The sequence below is a fragment of the Haliaeetus leucocephalus genome, unplaced genomic scaffold (assembly GCF_000737465.1).
Source record: "Haliaeetus leucocephalus isolate CR32 unplaced genomic scaffold, Haliaeetus_leucocephalus-4.0 Scaffold656, whole genome shotgun sequence".
Classification (NCBI taxonomy): Eukaryota; Metazoa; Chordata; class Aves; order Accipitriformes; family Accipitridae; genus Haliaeetus; species Haliaeetus leucocephalus.
Genome location: NW_010973092.1, coordinates 6,786,970 through 6,802,276, shown reverse-complemented (window position 1 = coordinate 6,802,276; position 15,307 = coordinate 6,786,970). Strand labels below are relative to the sequence as shown.

Here is a 15,307-nt window from a genome sequence, read left to right as displayed (position 1 = left end):
CTGGTCCTGGGAGCCGTCCCGTTCCTCCCTGTGCCCAGTCGCTCATGGCCTCGGGGGGGACATGTCCTCTGGCTGTGCCGCTGCCCCGGCACCTTCTGCCCTCAGTTTCCCCTCACTGTCAGCTTTGCTCCCCCCACGTCCCCAGCGTCCTTCTCATCGCTCTGCAACGCAACACCGATGGATGGCAGCCGCCAAGGGAGAGCCCAGAGCATCCCAGAATTACCGGGGGGGCATTGGGGGAACGTGGCAGGACCCCACACGGGTAGGAAACAAGGTCAGAAACACGCAGAGACCAAAGCAGCTTCCTCAGCCCAAGGCACCTCCATCTCCATGCCGTGGGGAGGTGTCAGGCTCTCCCGGTTGCTCTGGCACATAGTGGCTGGCAGCGACACCGCGAAATGCCCGACCCCGTCGCCGGCTCCGTCGCACCATGCAGACCCCACTGTGTGCCCCTCCTGGGGCCAGCCCAGCCCGGGCTCCCCAGTCAGCACCCACAGTGATGGCTGGGCAACACCGTGACCTCCCGAGGCCTCCTGCTTGGTAAATAGTGTCAAGGTTAGAGCGAGGGATTCATTGGGGCCATAAATGTTTATGGCAGGCCCTTCCCGCTCCCCAGCCGCCACGGCCTGAACTTTCCATCAGCGACACTTTTATGGCTGGCCTCTAATGATTAACCCAGGGGCTAGCGGCCGAAGGTGCTTTGCAGCACGGTCGTGCTGCCAGAGCCCCATGCACCCGGAGAAGCTGGGGACCCCCATCGTCCCCATGGGCTGCAGCCATGGTGGGGTATGGCGAGGAGCCTGTGGAAAACCATCGGTGGTCCTACAGGGAAAAGGAGGGGCAGAGCCAGCCAGGGAGGGAGCTCAGCATCCCCGGCTATGGGGAGGCAGGAGGGCAGGAGGACAAAGTGTTGGAGCTGGCCCTACGCTTTCGGAGGGGCGAAGGCAATAATTAAATCTCCTCTACTGTAGGGAAGGCTCGTTAAGTGAAACTGCAGCCTTGCGTGAATGGCGGTGTTCACCCTGGAGGCTCAGCCCACGGTGCGTGGCCCATGGGGTTAATAGCCCAGTGCATCAGGGCCTCATGCATAATCCAGACATAAACCCGATTTTTTTCTGTTTATTCTGGGTTTTTGGCTTTTACCTAACCAGGACAGAGATCTGCAGGACAAAACCCAGAGGGGCTGTGCCCCCCCATCCCTGGAAGCCCCCCCTAGATGTGCCCTTCTTGCATGCTGAGGACCTCCCAAATAACCCATACAGATGTTGTGTCACACACACTGCTTTTTAATGGTGAGCCGACGGTACATGGGATGATGGGGACTGGCAGTGTCGGGTCCAAACAGCCCTGTCCAAGAGCTCACCGGCACCCCCCAGGCCAGCAGCGTCTACAGGAGATGGGGTCTCTGGGACACGTGCCCCTGGCTGAGCTACCCCAAAAATCACATGCAGGCACTGAAACCCAGCCCTTCACCTTTCCCTGGGAAAAGCAGCATCCAGGGCTAGGGACAGCCCTCAGATCCCCCTCAGGGATGGACACGGGTCCTTCTTTGGCACTGGGTCCAGCTAAGACCTGTCCCAAACCTCTTGGACACACAGGGAACAGGTCACCCAGCCTCTTCCCTTCCTTCAGCTCACCCCAGCTCTGCCGGGCACCACGGGGAAGAGCTGCCCTGACCCACTGAGGTCCCTGGGGGATCTACAAATTTGGAAAGGCCCAAGCTGGTTTGTTTATAAAGCTTTTTTTCTTTTTTTCTTTTTCCTTCTAATTGTTTTTAACTGCTCATTTATTAGGTCAGATTTGTGCTGGTTTTGCTGGAGTACCTCCATGTGAGCGGAGCACACCGACACACACCGTCCTAAGGGCGTGGAGGATATTACAGTCCTTTCTCACATGTGTTTGTGGGTTATTGGAGTTAAATATGCACAAACAGAGAACTAATCAACGCAGAGGACCTCCTCCTCCTCACCTCCTGCAGCCTGAACATCCCTGCAGCCTGAGCATCCCTGCGCGGGGAGGGCAGTGCTGGGGCTGAGGGTGGAAGCGGGGCAGCCTGGACACTTGAACCAGACACCGTCACACGAACGCACAGATTTGTCACATAGCTTGCCACACTGAACAGAAACACCTCGGGGGCACCGGAACGGGCAGCAGCTCCGTCCTGGAGCGGCCAGGACAGTGGTGAGGAGGCCGGCAGGGTCGGCAGCTCCAGAGTGCTCCCCAAAAGACCACCCCCCCCGAGTTGAAGTGCCACAGTGCAACCTGTGCAAATTGGGGGAGTGAGGCCCCCCCCCCCAAGCCTGTGGGGCACTGGATCCCCTCACATCATGGACTCCTCCTCCTCCTCCTCCTCCATCTCCCGGTCCACCTCGATGGCCGTGTTCTCGTAGCTGGTGATGCCCCCATATTTCCGCATGTGGACCATCAGCGGCTTGGGTGACTGGCTGCCGGCCAGGCTTGCCACGTACATGCCGGTCCGATTCTCCTCCAGCGATGGGCCCCAGTCCATGGTGGGCCGGCTGGCTTGCTGGACTCGCTGTGAGGGGACAAGCGGAGGGAGCACCCCCACCCAGCAGCCCACCCACCCCTCCCAGGGGACGGTGTGCCCGGCCAGCCCTGAGGGATGGGAAGACCCCCCAGTGAGGATGGGATGGGGCCAAAAGCCTGTCCTGAAACTTTTTGGGAAGGCAGCTCTGTATAAGTGTGCTGCTGTAGTCTGGGGAGGTGTTAAAGTCTGCAGGTGCTGGTGGGGAGGGCTTGCAGGAGCTAGGGGCTATTGTAGGGCTATGACCCTGGGGGGGGCAGTTAAAGCCACCCAGGCAAGGGGTTAGGCTCAGCCAAGGTGGTTCCTGGCCACGCCACCATGCCCACAGGTGTCCCAAGCCAGGTTGCAGCCAGCAAGTGCTCCAGCCAGCAAGTTGCTGCCTGGGGAGGGCAGCAAGCTCTGCTCCCTCTGCTTTTAACAGCTTGGGGAGAGCAGCAAAGCCCAGCCGGGTCTGGGAAGGCTGTGAGCAGCCAGCAGCTCCATAACCTGCTCCTGGGCAAAACCTTTCAGCAGAGGGGTCCCACCTGGGCTGCCTGCATGGCCCTGCAGCTGCCCTCCTTCCTCTGTCATTGCTCCCGCAAAATGGGTGCAAAGTCCCACATGCCCGTGCCCGTCCCATGCTAGGGACAATGCACTTGCCCACAAGGCGAGGTGTAGCAGGCTTGTTTTGGAGGGGGGGATGCCCACAGGGCTGCCCCCTTGGGAAGCAGTGTGACTCAGTGCCTGCCTGGATGGGAATGCCCTAGGATGTGCCATCTCTCGCATCCCATGGGGAGCAAGGAGGGATGGGGACACACGCCTCCAGGAGAGAGGATGCAGAAATTGCAGGAGGATACAGGCTCAGCAGCAGGTCGTGGTCACCCCCATATACTTCTGGGGTGTTCCCCAGCAATGCCAGGCCCCAACACCTCCTACCTCCCATAGCGTCCCTTCTTCTCGGAGCACGGCCACCACCATGCCCATGGGAATCATCAGGCAGGAGAGGACTCCCATGAGGATGCCCAAGACCTCAGCCCAGGCGGGAAAGCGGTAGCTGCCGTACTCGGAGGGCTGGTACTTAATGATGTTGTACACCAGCAAGGCCTGCAGGAATGGAAGAAAGTGGTCCCTGGGGCAGGCAGACCAGCAGAAGATGCCAGCAGAGTGACTTGTTGCAAGAGGAGGTCACCCAGGGATGCTGACACCACTGCAGCTCTCCAGCACCTCAAGCTGAGCAGTTACCATCATCGTTGCTGGGGACAGGACCATCCAGCAGGCTCTGAAGTAGGGCCCTGGTTTGAAGCCCAGCATCATGTGGACATCTCGGCAGAACCTCTTCATGCCTGGAGGAGGGAGAGGGACTTAGAAGCCATGATCAGTCCCCCAGAGCTAGATGCCTGTACCAGGCTGCCCTGCATTAACCAAAAGTGGTGGCTTGCATCCTCTACAGCAAAGAAGCATCTGCCCTCCTAGCAGAGAGATACAGGAAGGGGAGACCAGCTGGTGCTGTCTGAGGGACCAGGCTCAGCACCCTAAATATCTCTGGAGAGGTGAATCCAATAATGGCCAAGAAGAAACAAGTGGTTGGAACAGAGGTGTTTCATGCCCCATTGTGAGGCTGCTGGCTCCACTACCCTCTAAGTCCCTCTCTCATACAGACAGACCACCCTTCCCCGTGCCCCTGTGGGGACAGGCCCCCTTACCATAGACACGTGTCACCACGAGGCAGGTAGTGATCACCACCACCATGAGACCAAAGCCAGCGCTGTAGTCATCCAGTAGAACCAGCCAGTACATCCCACCCTGTGGAGGCAAAGCACAGTGGCCAGCATCTCCAGTATCATCGTCCCAGTAACCCCTGACCCATGTCTTCCTGCTTTTGGGGACATGTCCCTTTAGCCCCTTCGTGGGCACTGGGGAAGACAGCGGTCAGGCACCCTCAGGAGACATCACTCTCCTTCTGGGGTTGGTGCAGGGACAGGAATAATGCTGTGTGGCTGGCTCCCCTTGGACCTCACATCCCCAGGAAGCCCAGGGTCATCGATTGTCTCTCTTCCACCTTGTTAGCTGTTATGAATACATGTGTCTCTGCAAACTTGGCCCCTGCACTTCCTAAAATGAGGCCCTAGTGTGTCCCCACGACGCATCCCACCCCACACCCTTACCTCTGTTGTGAGGATGAGCCCCATCAGGAAGAGGGCGATGCAGATGACAGCTGAGAAAGAAGCTTTCTTTGGCCGCAGGTAGTAGGGAAATTCATCTGTCACTGCCGTAACGATGGTCTCCATAAAGGCAAACTGCACACAAAGGAGAAGAGGGTCCCCTGAGCCCCCAGGCTACCTGGGCACCACGGCTGGCTTGGTGGGCTCTGTCCTTACCTGGCTGTCCAGGCCCAAGGTTAACAGCATGAAGAAGAACAGGAAAGACCAGAATGGAGAAAGGGGGAGCATTGTCATGGCCTGGGGGTACACCACAAAAGCCAGGCCAGGACCTAGGGGAGGCAAAGGACAGCAGGGTGAAAAGGGGGTGACAGCACTGGGCACGGGGGGATGGAGGAGAGGACAGCCCAGGAGAGCGGCACCACGGCGGGGACCTGCCAGGGCTCTTGCAAGATGGGCAGGAACGGTCCTGCAGCAGAGGGTGGAGAGGTGCAGGAGAACCAGCCTGCTCCTTGCTCAGACCTTTATAAGACATCACTTGGTGTTGCTCAATGTTTGCACAGCAGGAATCGGTCTCCCCCCTTCCCTCCCCCTGGCCAGCTGAGCATACATCTTCATCCCTCATGCTGAGACCCTCAGATGCCTTCCATCTGGAAGGGATGCTCCTCAGTGCCCCCAGGCAGAGGGTGAAGGAGAAAGGGTCTTTGTTTGGCCTCACCTGCTTTTGCCACCTGGTTAACAGGGACCCCAAGCTCCTGGGACATGTATCCCAAAACGGAGAAGATGGCAAATCCTGCCAGGATGCTGGTGATGGCATTGCCCAGGGTCACTATGAAGGTGTCCCTATAGAGGAGAAAGAAGATGCTCTGAAAATGCCCACTCCTTAGTGCCCACAGAAGTGCACAGTGGCTTTGCCAGCCCTGAGTGCTACAGTGATGTGACCCAGTGTGATTCTCCTCCAGGGCCTCTCTTGGTTTGTACTTTCCAGGTGCAAAAGGAGCATATATCTAGTGACAGGGGTTGTTTTGGCGTTCCTCCCAAGCTTGCTTTCCCCTGTGGAGGGGATCAGCCCAAATGTCCAACATCCAGACTCCCCTCTCTGCTGGTGACCTGCAACTGATGCTAGGGACAGGACAAACTTGCATAACTCTAGCCTCAAATATCCTCAGCCTTCAGCATCTACAGCCCAAAACTTCTGGGTCAGTTGCTGTGCCTTGATGCTTAGGAGAATTTTCTTCCACAGATCCCTCTGTCCCTCTTGAGCCTGTGCAAGCTGCCAGGTATCTGTAGGGTGCTCAGGCAAGGAGCAATGCTGGGTGACTGTGTGCAGCACCCGTATGCTTCTGCTAGCTTTGAACCCACCAGCTGAGGTTTTTGTGGCTCCCCTCAGCCCACGATTTTTATGAGACAGCAACTGGCTCCCACCTGTAGATATTCTGATGGAAGGTGTTGTACGAGGCGAAGGTGAGGAGGCCCCCAAAGCCTACTCCAAGGGAGTAGAAAATCTGCAGGGCTGCCTCAATCCACACCTGGGGAAAGGAAACAGGTCTGAGGAGAGCAGGGGTTTGGAAACCTCCTCTGGACAAAGAGGGAGTTGGAAATATGCTTCCCCAGACCCCCTGGCACATCTTTCCCAGCCCTCCAGGCACACAAAACGCACGGGGTCTTTGTTTTTCCTTGCTAACATGCTCACCACTCACAGTGGGTCAGCTGGATAGTGGAAGGGCTAATGAGAGTGGTTTAGAGCCCGCGCAGTGTGGCATTAAACACCCTTGTAAAACTGTGTGGTCTCTGCTACCAACACTGCTGACCCAAGGAAACTCCCCGCTCTACACGCTGAGATTGCTTGAGAAAACCAGAACAGCCAAATCCATCACGGGCACCCATCACCACCCCCCAGCCTGTCACAGGGGCTAGGCTAATCCTGCCCATGGTCCTGGTACCCAGGGGAGGTGGTGAGCATGCCAATCCCTGCATGGAGAGCCAGAAATGCAGGCAAGGGGCTGGGGCAGGTGGGAAGCGCAGTACAGACAAGGTGTGGATCAAAGACAGATTGCTGAAAGGCAAATACTTTTGGTCTAGGAGCAACCAAGTGAGATGACTTTGGGTCAGGGGGTGGCCAGTAAAGGAACTGCCTCTGTTGCATGCTGGAGGTGGCAGGAGAAGGTTCATTTTTGTGTCTTGAACAAATTGCACTAAATCCTGCTCACCTTGGAAGACAGCAAGTGATCAAACTGGGGTGTGAGGTAAAACCGGATCCCCTTCCAGGCCCCCTCCAGGGTCACGCCACGAATAAGCAGCATCACCAGGATGAGGTACGGGAAGGTGGCGGTGAAGTACACGACCTGCAGGAGACCAGAGCTTGGGATGAAGCAGGGCCAGCAGTGTCAGCCATCCCCGAAGTGACCTGTGTCCAGCTGACGTTGTTTATGAGTCTCACTTTCCCAGATGTGCAGAGAATCGCAGGCTCTGGTAAGTATCGCTGTAGATCCCCCCAAAAGAGACTGTCCAGCCCTTACCTTGCCAGAGGATTTGACTCCCTTTAGGATGCACAGATAGACAATAGTCCAAGAAAGGAGCAGGCACAGACACAGGTTCCAGCGGATCCTCCCAGGATCCCCGATCCCAGAGCTCCCTTGGATGTGCAGGACGTACCGGCTGGGGCAAAAGGAGAACAGCTAGTGAGCAGCCACAGGTACCCCTCACCTTCTTCCAGAGACCCTCTCTGAACCTAGCAATGCCTCTGCTGCAGAAAATAACCTTGTCAAAAATCCCAGCAATGAGAGAGGAAGAAGGTGCTGGCAGCTATTTGCCAGGAAAAGGGGAGCAGTTGGTGTGATTTCTCCACAATGCATTAAAGAGCCCAGAGGGGATGCCTAGTGGCTTGGGAGTAAATTACCAGCTGGTCCAGGCATGGGATGCATTTCAATCTAACATATCTCCAGGCCAGCAAAGCAGCACTGGATCAGGGACACCTCCCACATCCCAGGGACATGATCCCAATGACTAAACTGAGATATTAACCACAGAAGACACTAAGAGCCCGTCACTGCACCCACAATGCCCACCATGGGTGTCCACCATGCCAAGACCTTTACCTCCAGTACTCCTCGCTGGGGCTGACGGTGTTGGTGATGTTGACAGGGAAGGTGGTGTTCCCCGCCTTGATGACATGGTGGTCCAGGCACAGGTCGGTGTTCCACCAGTTGCCACAGTGCTGCCAGGGCAAGTCGCTTGTGAGGGATGCAAAGAGGTAGAAGAGAACGTAAGCAATGATCATATTGTAGTAAATGGCCACCAGGGAGACGATGAGGATCGTGCCCATGCCAACGCCTGGAGGAAGGAGAGGGTAAAGAAGGAGTGAGCCATCTCTCTGGAGCAGAGCACATCCAAAACCAGGGTCAGAGACTGAATCTCAGCAGCCAAATGTTTAACCAGTCAGAGGTTCACCTCGTGGGATAAGCCTCTTATTGCCATTATACCCTTGGTACATGCCTTCTTTGAATTGATGATCTACTGCAACATACAGGTGATTTTACTCCAACTTAATGTTGAGAGTAAAAGTATTTGATTTGACCTTTTTTTGAACACTTTATTCTTACCTTTGTCTTTAACAGTCATTGCTTAGCTTTGATGTTATATTTTGTAAACTAGCTGGCTTAATAATTTTCATACAATTTCTAGAGCTGATCATGACATCATGAAGACTGATAGATGTTATATATATCTTGCAGCTACTAAAACAGCTAACCCAGAAGTCCAGCCTGATCCACCAGGATTCCCCCAGGATTTAACCTTTGATTCTAGCTAGAGCTTTGAGGATTATGGGACAATGCTGCTGGTCCATGTCCTCATCAAGCAGCTCTTCCAGAGGTCCCCCAGAGGCTCTGGACTTCACTCACGCACCTTTAAAGAGAGGGCTTATCTTCCAGACGGCGAGTGGCCCCAGGCTGGAGAACTGGCCAAGCGACAGCTCCATGAAGAAGATGGGGATCCCACAGATGGCCAGCATGATGAAGTAAGGAACCAGGAAAGCTCCTGCAAGAAGCAAGAAAAACACCCTAAAAATAACACAGAGCAAACACCTAAAACCCATCTATGACAAGGAATAAAGTTCATTTAACATCTGTGGCCCTGAGGGATCTACACCAAAATCTAGGGTGGCAGTTCACCATTAGCGCAGGAGGAAGGGACGGGGTGATTTACCCAGTGCCATGCCTTCCCTCTCCACACAGACTCTCTTTTCTCCTTGAATCTTTCACAAACACCGTGAAATTCTCCAGTTATTATTGCATGTGATGAGCATTTACTCTTGGAGTAGTTGAACAAGCTGGTCACTTTGCACCATCACACCAGGCTCTTGCATTGCAAAAGGCTCGCTCCCCTCCTTCGATACCTGGGAAGCATTTGCTGACCCCGCTGAGTCCTGAAGGACACCAGGTCAAGAAGCTATTGGAAACCAAGAGAGATGCTCAGGTGGTATTTGGTCCAGCATGGAGCTGCGGAGGTCTCCAAGGTCATGAGTGCAGAGATGGGCTGGTGAGACCCTTCCACGCGTGGGTACAGGTGGTTAAAGCCCTACAGCAAGCATGGGGGGCAGGAGGAGGCTTCACCCCACCACAATGAACAACACTACTTCCCAGCCTTGAGAAGGTGAAGAGGCATCTCTTCAGAGACACGTCCCACCAGCCCAGCTCAGTGAAGGGGAGACGTGGCCACTCCAAGGGATGATTGAATACCTCCTCCATTGGTGTAAGCCCTGTAGGGGAACCTCCAGACGTTTCCGAGGCCCACGCAGTATCCGATGCAGGAGAGGAGGAAATCCAGCCGCCCCGTCCAGTTCCCTCTGTCTTCTGGGCACTCAGAGCCCAGGTCCCCGTCCTGGCTGCTGGGACTCACCAGGAGCTCTGGCGTCACCGGCTGAGCGAGAGAGCAGAGGATGGGAGAGAGCAGCCGAGGGAAGGAATAAAGGCAGGGGGGAAGAGCAGGAGAGAGGGAAAGAGTGCTGAGAACTCGGGTGTGAATTTGTGACCCCAAGACATTTGTCCCTTGGGGACGCCCCGTCCCAGCAGATCTCTGTGCACCACCCCAGCTGACATCCTGCTCTGCTGCGGAGAAAAGAAAGGAGATAAATGCGATCCCACATGGCCAGAGCTCCCCTGGAAAAGGCAGGATGGCCCTGGTTCAACCTGGGAGGCCAGGACCCATCTTGCAACCCCAGTTTCCCAAGAAATCCTTTCAAGGGGTCACAATAAACTTTCCTGATCTCCTGCAGAACATAAGCGTAAGGACAGCAGGGGAAGAACCGCTGCCGCTGTGCCAGGGAGTATGACACCCCAGCCCCATGTGCCCCTGCCATGCCGGGCACTTGGCTACCGTTAAATGCTCCCTGCGTTTTTCACGCTTTTCCAGCTGCCAAAAGCCTACACTGTGGGGATGTAGTGACGCACTCCCAGTTGTCCTTGTCCCTGCTGAGAGAGCTCCTTCCAGCTTTCCTAATCTGCCCTGGATCAGTGAGGCACAGGCAGCTCTTCAGCAGGTAGGGGATTAACCCATTCCCTTCCTCCTCGGCTGCCTCAGCTCTGCAAGAGGGAGGTGGGAGTCCTGCAATACATTTAGGTCAGGGTGATGCACTGGGAGGGCTCCTTGGTGTTTGTTGTGTGTATGTATATCAGGTCTGCGGTGAGATGTTTGGTCTATCTGAACTTCCCCAGCCTCCTGACCTTAGGAGAGTGGGGAAGGCATCCCCACTGGCTCCCATCCCACCATCAGTCATCAAAGCTGAAAGCCTCAGCCTGCAGCTGCCAGGTGAGATCCCATCGCAGATATCCCCTCGGCAAGACCAGGCAGCAAAAAGGGGTGGGATAAGGATCCTGGCCCTGTGCCACTGCGTGTTGCTGTGCCCCTGCCTGGGAGTATATCAGGCTCGGCTGGTATTGAGGCACAGAGGCAGAAGGATGCTGGGGTCCCTGCTGACAAGGCACCAGGACCCGGGCAGGAAGAGCCCATTTGGGAATGTTCCCTTCTTCTTGGGGTCTCAAAAGTAAAAGGCAGCCATCTCCGTGTCCCTGAGTTCACGGATTGTAGGGAACAAGCCCATGGGATGCGGTTGAGGAAGAGGGGCCTGGATTTGGAGGGATCATCCATAAGGAGTTGTGGGTCTCCCTGCACCAGTATGCACATGTGCTTGGAGCCCACAGCAGACCTCCATCCCCTGGGAGATCAGAGCTGGCTGGTGAGCAGAGCCCGTCACTGCCCTGCCACAGCCCCTGGGGAAGGCGGTGGCCATCTCCTCTCCTCCTCTTCCTCTCTGGCCGGACCACAGGATGCTCTTGCTGCCGGTTCCCATGGAGACAAGGATCTGTGTTGCCGATGGCGATGGCTGTAGGCTCCCACCCTTCGCAGGGTGCACCCCGCTCCTCCAGCCGTGTGCTGCTTGCAGCCCAAAGGGACCGAACACGGAGGTGAACCCGTCCCCACCCAGCGTGCAAACCCCTCGAGGGACAGGACGAGCCGGGGCAAACTCTTCCCAAAGCCGACCTGAAATGCACAGCTCGAGCAAAGGCGTTACACTGAAACCCACCATTAAAAGCCCGTCCCTGCTGGATGCCACCATCACAAGGCAAGGGCCAGAAGAAAAAGCTTCAGAAACACAGGCTGAAAAGTCAAATATAACACTGTTGCTATAAAACAGTTGCTACCTGGCAGCCCTCCTGCAGCTGTTTAACACAGCTTTCTGGCTTAGCAACTTCTCCAAACCGTGGCCATGCCTGCTAATTAACCCAGCACACACAGCAGGCATGACCTGCAGCAACCCGTGTTTGCAGGTGATGGACAGACTGTTCTGCAACATCCTTCCCGAAAGTTTCAGCGGCTAAAACCTGTATTCACAAAGGTTCCTGCCAGGGGGGACAGGAGCTATGGGGCCATCACAGTTTGGTCTTCCCCCAAAAAATACTTCCCAGTCCCTCACACTGCCTGGGGAGCTCTCACTTTCCAGGTTTGTGTCACAGAAAAATAGCAAGTAGTGATGCTGGAAGATCATTAAATCCTCTTGCCTAATTCCTGCACCTCTGTCTGAATCCTAAACAGCTGCAAGAGGGCACCGGTGGAGCTGTGTGACCTGATTAAACCCAGGTGCTCATCCATCAGATGTAGCACGGAAATCAACACAGAAGCAACAAAAAAAAGGAACCGGCAGAACTTTTTCCAAACTGTACACAGCCTGGTCCCCATCTCAGTCTCTCTTTTCAGAGGCCATGGGACGTAGTTTGTCACCCGTGTCTCGATGGTGACTGCCCCCCTTATTAGTATCTTTAGCTGGAGCTCTGCAGTTTAAATTTGGGACCCCAGGGCAGAAAGCAGAGACTGTTCAGGAGTCGGATAGACTCCAAGGATGTCACACGTTGAAGTCCCCACCAGACAGGCTGGGGAGACACGGGCCAGGGATGCTGCTGGAAAACACACACAGTAGGTGCTCCATGACTGCGATGCCCCCAAATGCCCCAAATCATAGCCTTTCCATAGAAATCACAGAAAACCTGGGCTGTTTGCCTGACTTAAAATTAATTGCAAAATGCAGTATTTAAGGATTCTAGCCCATCTTTGTCCCAGATAGCAGAGAGAAGCACACCTCTCTGCTTCAGGCTGCTGGAAATCTCACACACCAGCTTGATTCCAGCCCTTTTTTTAGGATTAATGCTCCCTTTCAGCCTTTGTCATAACAGGAATTTTCTTTTTCAGAAGCAGCTGAAGTGCTATAGTGCTACAATATTGCTCTAGTGCTTTCCACCGTCAACTGCCATTTTTCAAACTGGGCTCCCGTCTCACGGTTATAAACAGACGGGGACTAACAGCTCCCTTGGCAACCACGTCCTCTTTGAACACGGCATCACTTTCCATTATTCACCAGAAGATGCTCCCAAAGAACTCAGCAAAGCAAAGGTCACCAAGAAGAAAAAGCACTTTAGTCTCTGCCAAGATAAGAGCTGCTTCCATAAGGAAATTGCCCTATGCTAATTATTTTCTGTAAACCAATTTACTTAAACCAGTGCAAAACTCAGCTGTGTCCATGAAAAACCAGCTAGTTTAAAGTTACTTTTTCATCACATTTTTTTCTCCATTCAAACTGGCATTGTGGGGTTATTTTGTCAGTGTTTTGTGCGTGGACCACAGCCTTTGATTGGGAGAAATGCCACCCAATGCCAGATTTCTCCCCTGCGGATCTGAGCCATGTGCGAGCACAGCGTGTCTGTAAAATGTGAGTCACTTCAGATTAGTTTGAATTGCTTATTAATCTCTTCAAGGAAAAAAAAAACCAGCCTAAAAATTAATTCGAATGTAATATCACTTAGAAAGTGAAGTAAATAAGGCATCTCTATGCCGTGGAAGAGCCCCTTAAGGGGCTGTGCTAGCCCGGGTTTCCCCCAGCCCAGAATCACAGCACATGCCAGGAGAGGGAGCAAGTGATGCTGGAGCCAGCACAGGGGGTTTGGGGGCTGGAGATTGCTGAGGCTGAAGCAAACTCATTACAGCGATGTCCAGAGCGCAGGGAGCACGCACCGCTGCAAATGCTGATGGTCTTTCATCTGAAAACCCTGAGGAAGGAGCAGGGAAGGTTTGAGGCAGTTTGTGGCAGGCAGAGGAAGGCAGCAGCTCAGGCAGGAGGATGCTGCTCGGCAGCCTGGTCGGGTACAGGGAGGGGAGCCCAAATCCTGGCTCCCACTGCTGGCCTCTGTGGGCTTTAGTCCATTTCTACCAAATAACCCTCAAAGAAAATACTCAAACAAATAAAAAACATCCACTCAGTTCTTCTGGAAATACTATTATGCAAAAGCCAACCTGAAATCCTTAGAGCCTGAGAAAGATCTTCTCTATTAAAGAGGAATTTCCATATGTCTAAAACATGTCTGGTGAGAAGGCTTAAAACTCCCCGCTCACTGATGGGAAGAGGATCATAATGAGAAGGAGAGGAGGCTGTCAGGGTCCCAGGGCAGGACCTGCAACCGGGGCTGTGCAAACTCCTCCGTTGGCCCTGGCTGGCTCTGGGCGAGCCTGATGCCAGTGTCAGACACGGTGGTCCCAAGGTGCCGGGTGGCTGAGAGCACCAGGTTTTCCATCTGGAGTTCAGCAAGAGTATTTTGGGGTAATGAAGGACAGCAGTGCCCTGAACAGCACTGGGAATGGGGGAAATAACTCTGGAGACATCTGCTTTCCATTCCAGCTGATCGCTGTGGGACTAAATGAATTCCTGAATAAATGTTAAACAGGATCACCAGCAGCAGAGAAATTCAAGTATCTCAGAAAGCCTTTGAAAGGGACAAAGACAACTTTTAGTGGATCTTGCAGTCACAAAGTCATCTGAAAAAGCAATTTGTGGGAAAAAGGAGGAGAGGGAAGAGCCAGACGATGCCTCCAAACAACAGTGGAGAAAAGTAGGCAGCCCTGAGGCTGCCAGGGCTGTCAGATAGCTGCTGGCTTTCACCAGGCCACTGCTGGCTTTTTTACGTCACGTCCCAATACCCTAGGAATTTCCTAGCAGGGATGAAACTCTCCTGGGTTTTCATTCATCTGAAGGCTGTCACAGGTTGGAACCGCCCTGCCCTGTGGTCAACGGGCATGGCTTGGCAGAGGGTAGACCCCAAGGGGCTCACAGCCCTGGGTCGCTGCCCGGGATGCTGTGGGAAGGGCTGATCCACTGGCAGCAGCAGCACATCCCCACGCGGGAGCTGTGGCTGCCAGCCTCTGCCACCCTGCTTCACCCTGTCCCTGTGCAGGACGGGCACGAGAAGGGGCTCAGTCCCCGACGTGACAGGACATGGGGACTCAGAGAGCCTGGTAAGAGCAAAGTGGCAGTGGAGGAGAGCCTAGGATAGGAAAGCCTGAAAACTGGGTTTAAAAAGGGTTTCCATCAGGATATAAAAAAGGTTTCTAGCTCTGCCAGCTGCCAAAGGGCACCAGGGGAGTTCAGAGCCCAGCACCACCCAGACCCCTTTAAATCCTATAGAAGAGGAGGCAATCCCAGCTGCAGGTGGGAAAGTCGCTGCCCACATCCCTGTGCTCATCCCAGCGGGGGGGAACCCCTCACCACCCCCCCCCACCCCAAGACCAGGCAGTCCCCTGATGGGAGCAGCATCCCTGGGGTGCTGCACCGCAGGGAGCCAGCTCTGCCCCCGGGTGCCCACCCACAGCCGCCCGGCCAGACACAACATGAATCATCTCCGGCAGCACCTGCTCGCAGAGGAAGGATGGGAGAGAGCATCCATCCAGCCGGAGCGGGCAGCAGGCAGCTCTGCCCGCAGCGTAGGGCCTCCGTGGTCCGCTAATTACAGCGAGACGTGAGCGGTGGTTATGAAATGCCCCCCGTCCCTCTCCCCACGATCCCGCTTCGGCCCCACACATGTGCGCTATCCCCGTTTGCAATCCCTGCCAGGGAAAAGTCTGCCAGCTGCAGACGGAGGTTCCCCGGGCAGGGGGTGTCAGGGTGATGATCATGCCTTGCCCCCGCTCCCCAGCTCCCAGCCCTGGAGGGCACCCTGGCTTCCCGGCTCTCACCTTCCGGAGATGCTGCTGCCGAATGTTCTTCATCCCAGAATCCTGTTGCTATGCGCTCTTCGCTCCGACA

At 55.0% G+C, this 15,307-nt stretch overlaps 1 protein-coding gene across 1 annotated transcript; it reads right to left on the bottom strand.

Annotated features, from left to right (window-relative positions):
* Positions 1–2,320: 2,320 nt before the first annotated feature.
* Positions 2,321–15,307, bottom strand: SLC6A7 (solute carrier family 6 (neurotransmitter transporter), member 7). Its single transcript, XM_010578930.1, has 14 exons — positions 15,238–15,307; positions 9,423–9,603; positions 8,590–8,721; positions 7,782–8,016; positions 7,203–7,341; positions 6,894–7,028; positions 6,109–6,212; positions 5,402–5,526; positions 4,903–5,015; positions 4,690–4,821; positions 4,228–4,327; positions 3,767–3,867; positions 3,461–3,628; positions 2,321–2,536 (listed from the first exon to the last, which is right to left on the bottom strand). The coding sequence occupies exons 1-14, from the start codon at positions 15,268–15,270 to the stop codon at positions 2,321–2,323; spliced, it is 1,914 nt and encodes a 637-aa protein (XP_010577232.1). The 5' UTR covers positions 15,271–15,307.

Excerpts from the sequence above, each read along its gene's own strand:
- SLC6A7 (XM_010578930.1), bottom strand. The coding sequence starts at position 15,270 with ATGAAGAACATTCGGCAGCAGCATCTCCGGAAG. Across the intron at positions 7,342-7,781 it reads CCCAGCGAGGAGTACTGGAG|CCGGTACGTCCTGCACATCC; the intron begins GTAAAGGTCTTG and ends CTTTTGCCCCAG. Across the intron at positions 7,029-7,202 it reads GAGTCAAATCCTCTGGCAAG|GTCGTGTACTTCACCGCCAC; the intron begins GTAAGGGCTGGA and ends GGTCTCCTGCAG.